This window comes from Scomber japonicus, chromosome 9 (assembly GCF_027409825.1).
Source record: "Scomber japonicus isolate fScoJap1 chromosome 9, fScoJap1.pri, whole genome shotgun sequence".
NCBI classification, from domain to species: Eukaryota; Metazoa; Chordata; class Actinopteri; order Scombriformes; family Scombridae; genus Scomber; species Scomber japonicus.
This window is the reverse complement of record NC_070586.1, coordinates 3,535,758-3,551,556: the sequence shown is the minus strand read 5'-3', so window position 1 is coordinate 3,551,556 and position 15,799 is coordinate 3,535,758. Positions and strand designations below refer to the sequence as shown.

The following is a 15,799-nucleotide window of genomic DNA, read 5'->3' as shown; positions in this document are numbered from 1 at the left end:
TTTATTGGACACAGACACATATGTACCAGCTTTGCACACGGTGCAATATGTCCCCATATGTCCCAATCGGGTCGGTAAACTGGGATTTTTTTTCGCAGTTTATCTGTGAACGTGCATTTGCGTTTCGGCATCTTGAACGCTTCAACTGCACCGCCGGTGTCTGCTGCTTTCTTCTTCTTTTTTTTTTGCAGTTTTGGAGATCCGCCCACAGGGCAGCCTCTTGGGGATTACGTCACACACGCTAACCCAAACAATGACAACCAGGCGAGGGGGGCACACACATATACACACATAGAAGGAAAACCGGACATTATCATCAATTAATAAAACCCCCCGGACGGGACGTAAAAAGTGGACATGTCCGGGGAGAAGAGGACATTTGGTCAGCCTAATCAATAAACACATGAGCATACAATATACATATATACTCAATAATTGATGACAATGAAATACATTACAGTGATATGTGGGTTTTACCACCACAGTGATGGTGACTTGTTTACTTCCACCTGTAACTTTTCTAGATGTAGATCTCAGGTTTATCTGTAAAGCTGTTTTTTCAACATGTTTAAATATTTGCTGTGTCTTAGAGGCTGAATTTAGGTCGACTGTTGTCACCACTATGGTCATGTGACTTTTCTCCTTTTTGTTTACAGTCTCTGCACTGAGAATTGTGCTGGTGGGGGAAAGCGAAGACAAAAAGACAACACTTGGTAACTTCATTACTGGGAAAGAATTTAATTGCCAAAAAAATCCCTCCTGTGTGGCCGCCTGTGGAGAGTGGAGAGGAAAACCACTGACTGTAGTAAAAACTTCAGATATCTTCAGTCAGTCTGAGCAGACAGTGAGAGAAGAAGTGAGAAGATGCATGAATCAGTGTGTCCCTGGACCAAATGTTCTGCTGCTGATAGTGAAACCTAAGTTCAGTGAAAATGACAAAGAAAGACTGAAGTTCATCCTAAGTTTGTTTGGCCGAGATGCTTTTAAACACTCCATGGTCATCATCACACACAAGGAGAATAAAACACGTTTCACTGTGAATCAGCTCCTTAAAGACTGTGGTGGAAGATACTACAACATGTTTGACAACAACCACAAACAGTTATTGGAAAAGATTGAGAAGATTGTTAATCAAAACAGAGGAACCTTCCTCACCTTCACTGAAGAGACCAGAAGACCAAAGTCTTTAAACCTGGTTCTGTGTGGGAGGAGAGGAGCAGGGAAGACTTCAGCAGCCAAGGCCATTTTAGTTCAGGCAGAGCTTCATTCAGTCTCCAGCTCATCAGAGTGTGTTAAACATCAGGGAGAGGTGTGTGGACGTTGGGTTTCTCTGGTGGAGCTGCCTGCCTTGTATGGAAAACCTCAGGAGGCAGTGATGGAGGAATCATTCAGGTGTATCTCCCTCTGTGATCCTGAGGGTGTCCATGCCTTCATCCTGGTCCTACCTGTGGGTCCCCTCACTGATGAAGACAAGGGAGAGTTAAAGATAATCCAGAACACATTCAGCTCTCGAGTCGATGTCTTCACCATGATTCTGTTCACTGTGGAGTCAGATCCTACAGCTCCAGCTGTTGTTGACTTCGTAAACGAAACCAAAGAGATCCAGGAGCTCTGTCAGAGCTGTGGAGGAAGATATGTTGTTCTCAACATCAAAAACAAGCAGCAGATCTCTGAGATGTTGGATACTGTGGAGATGATGACACAGTCTGAAAATAAACCATGTTGCTATACAACAGAGACCTTCGCACATGCCCAGATGGATAAAGTCATAGAACAACAAGCTGAACTTGAGATGCTGAAAAAGAACAAGATCACTGGTGAGTAATTTAAAGCATTTTTATGTGTAATTAATCATGTCTTATATTACATTATTGAGTCTACAGCATTGTACTGTAGCAACTGTGAACATTCAAAGTAACTGCAGTTGTTTTGATGTTACAGGTGATGATGAGAAACAGAGCTCAGAGTGTCTCAGAATTGTTCTGATAGGGAAGACTGGCAGTGGAAAGAGCTCTTCAGGAAACACCATTCTGGGAAGACAAGAGTTTAAAGCTGAATCAAGTCAAACATCAGTCACCAGACACTGTAAGAAAGCACAGAGTGAAGTGGACGGTCGTCGTGTCGTCGTGGTCGACACTCCTGGTCTGTTTGACACAACGTTGTCCCATGAAGAGGTTAATGAGGAGATGGTGAAATGCATGAGTCTTCTGGCTCCAGGACCACATGTCTTCCTGTTGGTGTTACAGATTGGTCGACTCACAGCAGAAGAGAAGGAGACATTAAAACTCATCAAGGAAGGTTTTGGGAAGGATTCAGAAACATTCATCATCATTCTTTTAACAAGAGGAGATGACCTGCAGCGTAGCAAGATGTCCATTGAAGAATACATTGACAAGAAATGTGATGCTTCCTTTAAGAAGCTGGTTGCTGACTGTGGAGGAAGATGCCATGTGTTTAATAACTATGATAAACAAAACCACTCACAAGTCAGTGAACTGATAAACAAGATTGACTCCATGGTGAAGAAAAATGGCGGCAACTGCTTCACCAATGAGATGCTGCAAGAGGCCGAGGCAGCAATAAAGAAGGAAATGGAGAAGATCCTGAAGGAGAAGGAAGAAGAGATGAAGAGAGAGAGGGAGGAACTTAAAAGGACACATGAAGAGGATAAGGAAGCAATGAAGAGAGGAATAGAAAAACAGAGAGCAGAGATTGAACAGGAGAGAGAACTGAGAGAGAAACAACTTCAGGAAAAGGAGGAAAAGATTCAGAAAGAAAGAGAACAGAGAAAGAAAGAACAGGAAAAGAGAGAAGAAGAAGACAAGAAGAGGAGAGAACAGGAAGAAATTCAGCGGCAGCAGTGGAAACAGAAACTTGCAGATTTTGAGAAAAAGATGAAGACAGAATCAGAAGAAAAAGAAGTCATTGATAAAAAGCTGGAACAGAGCAGAGAAGAGAGGAGAAAAGAACGAGAGGACTGGGAGAAGGAACAAAAAGAAATGTGGGAGAAACGAAAACAAGAAGATGAACAGAAACGACAAGAGGAACAGAGAAGAATAAAAAAGCTCCAAGAAGAATATGATCAGGAAATGAAGGAAAAGATTCAGAAAGAACGAGAAGAGAGAAAGAAAGAACAGAAAGAGAGAGAAGAAGAAGACAAAAAGAGGAGGGAACAGGAAGAGATTCAGCGACAGCAGTGGGAACAGAAACTTGCAGCTTTGGAGGAAAACATGAAATCAGAATCAGAAGAAAAAGAAAACATTGATAAAAAGCTGATGGAGAACAGAGAAGAGATGAGAAAAGAACGAGAGGACTGGGAGAAGAAACAAAAAGAAATGTGTGAGAAACGAAAGCAAGAAGATGAACAGAAACGACAAGAGGAACAGAGAAGAATAAAAAAGCTCCAAGAAGAATATGATCAGGAAATGAAGGAAAAGATTCAGAAAGAACGAGAGGAGAGAAAGAAAGAACAGAAAGAGAGAGAAGAAGAAGACAAGAAGAGGAGAGAACAGGAAGAAATTCAGCGACAGCAGTGGGAACAGAAACTTGCAGCTTTGGAGAAAAACATAAAGTCAGAGTCAGAAGAAAAAGAACAGATTGATAAAAAGCTGATGGAGAGCAGAGAAGAGATGAGAAAAGAACGAGAGGACTGGGAGAAGAAACAAAAAGAAATGTGGGAGAAACGAAAGCAAGAAGATGAAGAGAGGAGACAGGAGGAGGAGAGAAGAATAAAAAAGCTCCAAGAAGAATATGAAAAGAAAATGAAGGAAAAGATTCAGAAAGAACGAGAACAGAGAAAGAAGGAACAGGAAAAGAGAGAAGAAGAAGACAAGAAGAGGAGAGAACAGGAAGAAATTCAGCGACAGAAGTGGAAACAGAAACTTGCAGCTTTGGAGAAAAAGATGAATTCAGAATTAGAGGAAAAAGAGAAAATTAATAAAAAGCTGATGGAGAGCAGAGAAGAGATGAGAAAAGAACGAGAGAACTGGGAGAAGAAACAAAAAGAAATGTGTGAGAAAACAAAGCAAGAAGCAGAGAAGAGACGACAAGAAGAGGAGAGAAGAATAAAAAAGCTCAAAGAAGAATATGAGCAGGAAATGAAGGAAAAGATTCAGAAAGAACAAGAACAGCGGAAGAAAGAACAGAAAAGGAGAGAAGAAGAAGACAAGAAGAGGAGAGAACAGGAAGAAATTCAGCGACAGAAGTGGGAACAGAAACTTGCAGCTTTGGAGAAAAAGATGAAGTCAGAATCAGAGGAAAAAGAAATCATTAATAAAAAGCTGATGGAGAGCAGAGAAGAGATGAGAAAAGAACGAGAGGACTGGGAGAAGAAACAAAAAGAAATGTGGGAGAAAAGAAATCAAGAAGCTGAGGAGGAGAGGGGAAGAATAAAAAAGCTCAAAGAAGAGTATGAACAGGAAAGAGAAGAATATGAAAAGAAAAGAAAAGAAGAAGATCAAATCAGAAGACAAAAAGAGGAGAAAGAGAGAAAAGAATTAGAAGAAAACTATGAGAAAAAAATGGAGAATGTAAAGAAGAAATATGAAGCTGAAGCCAGAGAGAAAGCTGAAGAGTTCAATGAATTCAAAGAGAAACTCATGAAAGAATTTGAAGCTTTGAAGAAAGACCATGAGGAACAACTGAAAGACAAAGATAAACAGTATGATGTGTTAAAGGCACTAAAAGCCAACAATGAAAACGAACAGAAGAAAAAATATCAAAGACAAATCAGTCAGTTAGTGAAAAGTGTGACCAAAAAGAAACGGAATCTGAAAAGAATCCGCAACTTACTGGAAACACAGGAAAAGGAAATGGAAAAGGTGGAAAATGAAGGTGAAAAGGAAAATCTGCAGAAAAAACATGAAGAAGAAATAAGTGACTTGATACAGACACTTATGAAAGATGATTCCAAGTGCCCTATATTATAGATGCCTGAAATAAAATTATTACACTTTTTTGGAATTTATAAAAAAGGAAAGATTAAAATCTAAGGATGGCTTTTTTAATCTAATCCTCACATACCCACCTGTGTGTTCAAAACATCGCAGTCGCTGAAGAGTGAAATTCATCTCTCTATTCTCAGTTCTCTTTTTAATCAAAGACATATTTCACAGTTTCTCCTTATATACATCAATGGTTAGTCAGTATCATTCAGTAATTATGTTCCTGCTGATATATTTGAACGTTGTTTTTGTGGCCAAATGAAGTGTATTTAAAAGATGAACTAAATCCAGAAGTTGAACTTTTTCAAATGACAAAATGTTGATTTTACTCTGTGATACATCAGACTTTTAATATCTAAACAACTCTGTAAAATATTCTGTTTAAAACTACTGCAGGTCTGAATCACTGATAACTGCTGAATCTGCAACATTCAGGATCTTTGTTTCAGTTTGTGTAAAGTTTGGTAAAAATCAGAATCAAATATTGAAACCAAATATGAAAAAAAAGGGTGGGGGGCGGGGGGTAATAAACTGCAGTTTCAGCCCAGACTTTTTCCATTTATACGAAATATACATGTGTTATATTATTTTCTTCTGTACTGTTTATTACCAATTATTGCATTATTGTGTTTTATTCACTTTTCCTTTATTGTTTGTGTAATTATTTAGAAGTTCAGCAGCAGAAAGCTCTGCTTGGTGATTAAAATGATTATTGTTTTCTTTTGAATATGAAGAACATGATGTTTGTAATATCAGTGAAATCAAATATACCACAGCAAATATTAAACAAGTATCAATATCATTTAAACTGATCATCAGATAAATCAGAATATTATTATACACAATGAACACTTTGCTTTTTGTTGCTTGTCAATTAAAAATGGATTCTGAACAAACCTTAAAACATGTTTCATATTAACCTCAGATAATCTTTTCTGTATTTGATCTTTGTTGTGTTTGTTAATTGTTGCAGAAAGACGAATAAAGAGTTTTCTCTGTAGTTCAGTGTGGACTGATGTTTAATGCTGAAGTCAAACAGACTCTTCACACAGATAAACTAATGAAACAGAACAGAGCTGACAGGTTTGTTTCTACCTGCACAGGAGACACTGTGGAAGGAAGTTTGTTTTATCTAACTCTCCTCTTCATTCACCTCTACATTTATTTCTCTAGTTCATTCATCATATCATCACAAGTAACTCCTGATTTTCCTGCTATACTTACACAGTGTTCAAATAATAAAATCCTGACAAATATGAACAAATCACATCATATTAAAACTAAACATTTAAACTTCTTCTCTTTTAATTAAGTTATGCATTATTCATTAATCCATCATTAAGCTTGTTTGGTTGTTGTATGTGTTAATATTTGGAAACAGAGCATCAGAACTGTTTCTGCATTGAGTCTCAGTCTCTGTGAATGTTTGTGATGTGACAGGAGGAAACTTGTCAGAAATGAGGACAGGTGTGTGAGCAGAGCTGTCAGTAAGTAATCACAGTACCTTCACTATCTAACACTGACTGAAAGACACTGAACAAACTACAGCCTTCAACATGAACATCAGATACTTCTGACAGGATCATGAAACATTACACACTTCATAAAGCTCATACAGACTATTCCTGTTATTCCTGTTATACTGGGTTCCTGTTATTTTGTCCACTGTCACGTTATTAAAATGCTCTGAACCTCACCTGTGTGTTTTTACACTGTTGTGTCCAGCAGGTGGAGCTCTAACATCAACTTCAGCTTCACTAGGTGTTGCTGGTTTGTTAGTATTTGAATATATTCATATCTTTCTGCGATTTTACTTTTAATGTTTGTCCCATTTTATTTGTTACGGTAACATTAATATCTCATGAATAACCAACTGTAATGCTAATTAATTCATTAAATGAACTAAATTACTCACAAAACCCCACAAGTTTATCTTAGAGAAGCACAGTTTCTGTGTTCAACATTAACTGTTGTCAGCAGCCCCAGGAGTTTATGAGAAATGCATTTGTTTTGTTATGTAATGAATGTTTTCTTCGACAGGGTTAAATAAAACCTACTGTGATCTCTCTCTTTACGTATGTTAGCCAAAAACTTCTAAGTTTGTATTTTGTGTTTGTAATTTAGTTCATTTAATGGTTTAATTTGCATTGCAGTTGGTTCATTCATGAGTTAAGCGTTGTATAAATTCCGCCACCAGGTGGTGCTGTAGTAACCACCTAATCTCTTACTGAGATTAGTTGTGAAAATGTCGAGAGAAGAAGAGTCAGTTCAGTGTTATTCACAGCATGACAGTAGCAGCTAGCTTAGTTCATAGACATGTATACGTATATATGTGTGGTTTATTAAACAGCTGAGTAAACATACTGGTGTACAGACTGTCACCGCTCACTTTATCACTTCCACGTCACGTCTGGTATTTGATATTTTCCCTCTCCGGTTTGTGTCATTTGTTTCAGTGTTTCGGGACTTGTTAAAGTGTTTTGCTAATGTAATTTTGTTGTATGATATGTAAAAATGTTTTCCAAAATGTAAATTTGTCTCAAACTTTGTAAAAGTGTTTCACATTTTGTATTGTTTCACATTTCCCGGCCACAGTCATTTTCCCAGTAGAACCACAGATTTCCAGACTGTGACAGAGGCCGTGAACGCAGCATCACTATGCCCTGTTGTTTACATGCGGGTACCTAGCAACGGCCGCCCAGCGTTTCGGCTGACTCCATTAATTATCCCGGTTAGCTTCTGAGTGACCGGGGTTGAACCTGCTTCTAAGCTCCACACAGGTGCTCCGGATGGCCGGTGTGCTCATAGATCCGAGCCGGGCTCCGGTGGCCTTCGGGCGGCGCGCGGTGCCGCAGCTGTTCGGGGAGCTGCAGCAGCTGGAGGCCGACAGGAAGCAGCGAGCTCTGGCTTCACTCTGCGACCTGATGCACGACCCGGAGAAGCTCTACCAGGCTGTGACTGGAGGTGAGACAGCTGGCATGAAGCAAATATACACAGGGAGAAGTACTCAGATACTTTAATGCAGTAAAAGTACCAATACAGATATGTACAAATACTACATTACAAGTCCTGCATGAAAAATCCTACTGCAGTAAAAGTACTGCAGTATTATAGTAATTACTGTAATATTTTAACTATATCACTCATAATACAGTTAAAGTATTACAGTAAAAGTAAATCACAGTTTACTCATCTATTTATTTAGTTTTGTTTAAACTGTTTGGTTTAAATGTGCTTTGTGAATAAATGTGACTTGACATACTCTTCTTGTGTTGCTGCAGGTTTTGTGGAGCAGCTGGAGGTTTTATTTAAGGACGAAGATTCATCAGTGAGAACGAAAACCTGCGAGCTGCTTCACCTGCTGACGGCCCACAGCATCGGCAGGTAGGATAGATAGATAGATAGATAGATAGATAGATAGATAGATAGATAGATAGAGTTGTGGCTGCATGTTGTGACCAGCAGGTGTCACTCTAACACAGCTGAACCTGAAGCTGCTGCAGTAGAAAACACATTTAACTCTTTATTGTCTTTATTGTGTCAAAAATGAGAAAACACAAAGGAGAAAAAATAAAGATGACAGATTCAACATCAGGATCATCTTCACAGTTTTATATATAAAATAATAATAATAAAAGAATAAAGAAAAGTATCTGCCTCAATCCATGAGTGTGTACATACAATAAATAAATACATTTAGTAAATTAAACTAAACTAAGTCATTATATTGTAAGGAAAACAGAACATATTTTTTTTCCACAATAACTTTATTGGTGAAAAAGTGACTCCAAGTATTAAACAGGACTAAAACTAACAATTATTTTCATTATCGATTAATTGTTTAATCTACAAGTTGTCAGAAAATGAGTGAAAGCTGCTTTTTATATTTTCCCACAGCTCAGAGACAGATGTGTTCACGTCTCGTTTTGTTCTACTAACAGTTCAGAAATGTAAAATATTTAATTTACTGTCATAAGAAAAATAAAAGCATCACGTTTAAGAAGCTAAGACCTGCAAATTATGTAAAATGTTTGCTTGTAATACGACTGAAACGATTAATTGATTATCGTCTAATTATTGCAGCTCGAGCATGAAATCAAACTAAAAGGAGACGATCGCTCTCTGAAGGGAAGTCATGTGATGTTTTAGTATAAAAATGTTGATTCCAGCTGTTTTAAATGTGTGCTGTGTTCCAGTTTATTTTAATGACGTAAATGAGCAACAGTGTGAAATGATCTTTATTTTCCTACAAGGTGAAAAACAGACGTCAGAATTATGCTGATGAATTGTTTGAGTATTAAAAGAACTTGAATCTGAGGTCAAACTGAAAGTGAGCACAGCTGAGATGTTGCTAATGACAGGAACATGTGAACACAAGTAGAGATGAAACCGTTGAGTTGATAACAGGTCTGTCAGCATTAACGCGTTAATAGCGATTAGATTAATGCAATCCATAACGCGTTATTTTTTTTAAATCGCATTTTAATTTTGCAAGCCTTTTTGTCCCTTCTCCTCCCCCGTAGACGGCTCCTCTAGCTGTAGCGCTATGCTTTGAAGTGGCCTCCTGCAGTAAACCTACCGCGCTGATGGAACGTAAGAGAGCTACTGGACTTTTGAACGGCTTGTTTAACTTTAAAACACTTCCAGACGCTTCAGTTGACAAGTCAAAAGTAAAATGCAACCTGTGTCAAACGGAGTTTAACTACCACCAGAGTACGTGGAGTTTGAGTTAGCACCTCAGCGCTAAACACCCAGGTGCAGCCAAGCGAGCCTCAGCTCCACCAAAGGACCATTTTGGAGTGTGGGAGTCGCAGCAGAGCCGTGATTGATTCCCAGTTAAGACACTCTGGTAAGAAATGCTTTACATTATGGGCTTAAAACTGCCTTCAAATGGAAAATAACAGGATTTTAAACATGCAATTCAAAACGCGATTAATCGTGATTAACTATGGAAATTCTGCGATTAATCTCGATTTTAAAAATTAATCGTTTGACAGCCCTAAAAACAATATATAAAATTAAGTAAAATATAACATATTAAAAGAAGTTCAGCAGTGACTGATAGAAAGCTTAGTTAAAAGTTAGAGTTAAGAGATGAGTTTAAAATATTTATCGAGCTGCTTCCCTGATTTTCTTTCTGCTGCTGTGAAACCTCCAATAAACCAGCAGCAGATGATCTCAGTGTTGTTGAAGGTAAATAGTTAACATCAATCAATCTTTCTCTATATAGCGCCAAATCACAACAAAGTCATCTCAAGGCTCTTTCCACATAGAGCAGGTCTAAACTGAACTCTTCAGGTTTATTTTAAAGAGACCCAACATTCCCACATGAGCAGCACTTGGTGACAGTGGAGAGAAAAAACTCCCTTTTAACAGGAAGAACCCTCAGAACCAGACTCAGAGTGGGAGAACATCTGCCTGGACCGGTTGGAGTAGAGAGGAGAGAGAGGAAGGAGAGGAGAGAGAGGAAGGAGAGAGGAAGGAGAGGAGAGAGAAGCACATTGAAGGTCCGGGTCTGGAATCTGTCATCCGGATGTCTACAGGCCGTAGACATGAAGAACATGAAGTTATCCATGTAGTTTGGTCCTAGCCCATTTAGGGCTTTGTATGTAAGGAGAACTTAAAGTCAACTCTGAAACTTACAGTAAATCAGTGCAGAGCAGATAAAAGGTGAGTTATCTCCTCTTTGTTATGGTTAATATCCGAGCTGCAGAGTTTTGAATGTCTCAGTAAAAAGTGCTTTACAGTAATGGAGTCGGTTTGAGATAAAAGCATGAATCAGTTTTTCTGTAACTTTCTGATTTATGAAAGGTCGCACTTTGTTGTTTCTAGGGTGAAAAAACAATGTTTTTGTCACTTTGTTAATGTGAGACCTGAAGTTCAAATCTGAATTCAGATTTAATCCATGGATTTAATTTCCCAGATTATTGTACAGTGTTTCTCATTTAGTTTTGGGGCTGACTAGAAGCATCTCAGTTTTGTCTTTATTTAACTGAAGAACTTATTGCTCATCCATTTATTTATTACTATGATACAGTCAGTAATGGAGCTCATGGCTGTATCATCATTTGGTTCGGTACAGTTGTGTATCATCTGCGTAACTATGGAAACATACATCATGTTCTCTGATGATGTCACCAAGTGGCAGCATGTATAATGAGAATAATAGAGGGTTGCAGCTCGTCTGTGGAACCACAAAGCAGTTTTCATGTTCCTCAGACACATGATCTCCAAGACTGACATAAAATGTATTAAACCAGTTCAACTCGCAGTCAGAGAGACCAACCATTGACTGGGATATCGTGATCAGTCGTATCAAAAGCTGTGCTTAGATCTAAGAGGATAAGAACTGAGACCTTATTTAATCTGAGGTCACTGATTGTTTTAGTAAGAGCAAGTAATAGGTTGGACTTGTTTCTAGTGAGGGTTGGAGTCCACCAGGGCTGCCCTTTGTCACCGATCCTGTTCATAATTTTTATGGAGGTGCAGTCAGGGTGTTGAGGGGGTCCGGTTTGGTGACCTCAGGATTGGGTCACTGCTTTTTGCAGATGATGTGGTCATGTTGGCTTCATCAGACCGTGACCTCCAACTCTCACTGGATCGGTTTGCAGCCGAGTGTGAAGTGGATCTGAGTCCATGGTTCTCAACCGGAAAAGGATGGAAGGCACTCTCCGGATCAGGGATGAGATCCTGCCCCAAGTGGAGGAGTTCAAGTACCTCGGGGTCTTGTTCACGAGTGAGGGAAGGATGGAGCGTGAGATTGACAGGCGGATCGGTGCAGCGTCTGCAGTAATGCGGACTCTGCACAGATCCGTTGTGGTGAAGAGAGAGCTGAGCCGAAAGGCAAAGTTCTCAATAAAACCTAAATGATATTCCTCCATGATGTTGTTTTCCTTAAGACAGGAGTTTATTAACACTCAAACTATCTTTTCAAGTATCATTCTAATAAATGGAAGGTTGGCCTGTAGCTGGAAAGAGTGCCTGTTTGAAGTGATGTATTTATGATGTTCAAGACATGACCTGAAACTATGTCAACCCGCTTAAAACACTGTCAGTTCAGGGTCAATACATGAGAAGGAGGAGTTACATTCACTGACAGTCTTGTAGTATTCACTGAGATCATCTGTGTTTATATCAGCAGCAGTTGGGATGAACTCCCACCAGATTTGACTGGCAGTATAATAATTAGCTGCCTTCAGGCATCTTCTATGTCTTTGAATCTTAATAGTTTCACCACCATTGATCTGGGCCGTTTCTATGCATTCTTGATCTACTTTTTAGTGATCAGAAAGGAGTTTCTTGGTTTCTGCCTTTTCATCTGGAACTCTATCAATTATAATATTATTCTGTCATGGCTGGTTTTCTAAATAGTCAGATTTGGTGGAGAGATTATATATGGAGGTTTTGAAATTGCTGAAATTGTCAGATATGAATTTGAAAACAGTCAGATTAATATTGTTGACATTTTTCCAGATTGTCAGGGTCATCTAGAGTAGTTATATCATTGATGTGTTTCTAAGGTGTTTAGCACAATAACTTCAGTTTTTTCTGAGTTCAGTAGCAGAGAGTTGCAGCTCATCCAGATCTTTATGTACTAAAAACAAACATAGAGTTTAGTTAACTGGTTGGTTTCATTGAGAAATATGTAATCTGGATGAAAATATCTTTAGGACCAGCTATAATCACTGCATTTTTGAATGATCCCTTTGTTAGTTCCCCCAGCAGACCCATTAGAGAATGGATGTGAATAAAATTATTAACTTGTATTATTTCTGTATTGTTACAATCACAGATTGTTAGGGACACTGTGTGTGAGTTATCACTGGCATGCTACAACCAGATATTCCCAGCCTCTGTCAGAAGGCTAAAAACAGATCCAATGAAGAAAGGACTTCCACTGCGTGTATTCCTCAATCGTCAGCCGATTTATTCAAGGTTGTTGTGAACAGAGTATGGTGTCTAAATAAACAAGAAGGAGAAAATAATGAATAACAATCTGAGAAACTGTTATCTATGACATATATTATGGTATAGAGTTCAAACATAGGCTATCAGTAGGTATACTCATTTATAGAGCAACACTGCCATCTATAGGATAAACACACAACGGCGAATGTGCCTAATAAAAAACTAAATACACAATTAGCAGTGATAACAGGCAAATATGTACACTATTAGTGTTAAAGTAAACAGTTAGTTAAAACAGGTTGAAACAGTATAACAGTAACTGCAATACCCATATAAATAACTATAAAGTTCTTACATATTGTCATGAACGCACACATATGTCCACAAACAAAGGATTGGACAAGTCTATAAATGATGCCTGTAACTCCGACTGGACTCGACTAGACTTGTCCAACTATGTGACTATTTTCCCCACCTGCTGCTGCTGCTGATGACGTCATGGGTCAGTCCAAGTAGAGAGTTCAACGGGGGGTTTTATACACAGATGATGTACCATCCAGGGAGCGCAGAAGCCGCTTTGGACTTCTGGCACCTTCAAGTGTGTTTCATTGGGGGTAAAATAACATTTACATCACTTTTCATTTCAGTGTCTGAGCTGAGGGTTGTTCTGCTGGGGAACAGCTGGTCTGAGAGGAGTTCAGTGGGGAACATCTTACTGAGAAAGACTGTGTTCAACCCTGAAACAGAATTAGATGACTGTTTTAGAGCCAGTGAACTGATTCAGGAGAAAATAATAGTTCTCATCAACACCCCAGATCTGCTGCATCCAAACACTTCTGAAGACAAACTGAGAGAACATGTAGAAACCTGTGTGAGACTCTCTGATCCTGGACCTCATGTGTTCCTGCTGGTTCTACAGCCTGAAAACTTCACTGAGGAACACAAGAAGAGACTGCAATCAGTTCTTCAACACTTCAGTGATCAATCATTTGATCATTCAGTGATTCTGATATCAACACAGAGAGAGGAGAGTTCAGGTTTGATGGAGAAATATGAGAAACATCCACATTTAGGAGACGTGATCAGAAAATGTAGATCCAAGTTATTTTGGCAGAAGAACCTTGAACGTCCAGAGCTGTTAGAGATCATGGACCAAATTGTGAATGAAAAATATGGAGATCATGTGAGCTGTGAAGTAGCTGAGGAAGCAGCATCTGATTTACCAAGTGAACATGGAAGCCTGAAACAAGAGGAAACACACAGGACCAACTTAGATCCTGTTACAGCTGCTGGTGAGTTCAGGAACATTTTATACTGTGATGAGTACAAATTATCTGTGATGTAGTTTGAACAATAAACTAAGCTAAGCTCAACCTGTCAGTTCAGCCTGTAGCCTTCAGCTGCATCACTCTGCCTCCCTGATCTCCTACAACTCTTTTGTGTCTTTGTAGTCTCCACATGATAAATGGTACATGTGGCTAACAGTTCACTTTCACACAGTCTCTCCTTGAAGACATTCATGGTGTTGTCGTAGTTTATTACATAAAATGACTGACCATTTGCTTGCAATCCTAAATAATATAATGCATCTCCTGCTGCTTTTATAGCTTAAAAAATATAATAAGCATTTTTAATAATACATTTCACATTTTGTCTAGTTGTTACTTTGAATGTGAGATTATACTAGTGCAGAGAAACTAAATATTTGATGGTATTGGACATTTTCCATGTTTCCTCTCAGATTTCTTTCAGGAATTAAAAGTAAATATGAGTTTGTCTGGAAATTGATGGATATCAATTATTTTAATGATAATGTTCTGTTTAAGTGTGATGAGATTCATGACATCAGTGTCTGTTTGGTAGAGATAAAAATCATGCAGCTCATTTTAAGCCTCAGCGTCTCTTTATCACCAGCTTAGCACATAACACTGTACTACAGAATAGAAAAAATACTGATTTCACTTTTAACGTTCATATCCAGTATATTCCCAAGACTGGGATGTTGGAGGTTACATGTCTCCATCTTTAACTCCATCAAAATGCTTTAATAACCAGACCTTTTAGGTGCTGTGTTATTTACTGAGGTGAAGAGTTTATAGTAAATACATGGTAATCATGGAAGTGTAGCATTGCATAGTAACCCAAATATATATCAACTTTGAAAACTGACTATATGATTATTAACAGAAACTACACAGCTCACATCTGAATGATCAGGGCTGAATTTAAGTTGACTGTTGTCATCAACTCTGAACTGTGAAGATGTTTTTTTTTCTCCTTGTTGTTTTTCAGTCTCTGCACTGAGGATTGTGCTGGTGGGGAAAAGTGAAGACAAAAAGACAAAACTTGGTAACTTCATTACTGAGAAAGAAGAATTTCGTGGCCCAAAAAATCCCTCCTGTGTGGCCGCCTGTGCACAGTGGAGAGGAAAACCATTGACTGTAGTAAAAACTTCAGATATCTTCAGTCAGTCTGAGCAGACAGTGAGAGAAGAAGTGAGAAGCTTCATGAATTTGTGCTTCCCTGGGCCAAATGTTCTGCTGCTGTTAGTGAAACCTTCTGAGTTCAGTGAAAATGACAAAGAAAGACTGAAGTTCATCCTGAGTTTGTTTGGTCAAGATGCTTTTAAACACTCCATGGTCATCATCACACACAAGGAGAATACAACAAGTTTCACTGTGAATGAGCTGATTAAAGACTGTGGAGGAAGATACTACAACATGTTTGAGAACGACCACAAACTGTTAATGGAGAAGATTGAGAACATTGTTCATGAAAACAGAGAAACCTTCCTCACCTTCACTGAAGAGACCAGAAGACCAAAGTCTTTAAACGTGGTTCTGTGTGGCAGGAGAGGAGCAGGGAAGACTTCAGCAGCCAAGGCCATTTTAGGTCAGACTGAGCTTCATTCAGTCTCAAGCTCATCAGAGTGTGTTAAACATCAGGGA

General features: G+C 38.7%; 2 protein-coding genes across 2 annotated transcripts in view; both read left to right on the top strand.

Annotated features, from left to right (window-relative positions):
* The first annotated feature begins 357 nt into the window (after positions 1-357).
* On the top strand, positions 358-4,928 carry LOC128364293 (GTPase IMAP family member 8-like). Its single transcript, XM_053324831.1, has 5 exons — positions 358-382; positions 657-1,817; positions 1,942-3,064; positions 4,388-4,739; positions 4,803-4,928. The coding sequence occupies exons 1-5, from the start codon at positions 358-360 to the stop codon at positions 4,926-4,928; spliced, it is 2,787 nt and encodes a 928-aa protein (XP_053180806.1).
* Positions 4,929-13,390: 8,462 nt separating this feature from the next.
* Positions 13,391-15,799, top strand: part of LOC128364600 (GTPase IMAP family member 8-like) — a 185,905-nt gene continuing 183,496 nt past the window's right edge. The window contains exon 1 of the mRNA XM_053325165.1: positions 13,391-13,449. Coding sequence (XP_053181140.1) covers position 13,449 — 1 coding nt within the window. The 5' untranslated portion in view covers positions 13,391-13,448. The remainder of the gene's footprint in view (positions 13,450-15,799) is intronic.

Coding starts and splice junctions, on each gene's coding strand:
- LOC128364293 (XM_053324831.1), top strand. CDS start 358: ATGTCCGGGGAGAAGAGGACATTTG. Junction 383..656: donor CGGGGAGAAGAGGACATTTG/GTCAGCCTAATC, acceptor TTTTGTTTACAG/TCTCTGCACTGAGAATTGTG. Junction 3,065..4,387: donor GAACAGAGAAGAATAAAAAA/GCTCCAAGAAGA, acceptor GGAGAGGGGAAG/AATAAAAAAGCTCAAAGAAG.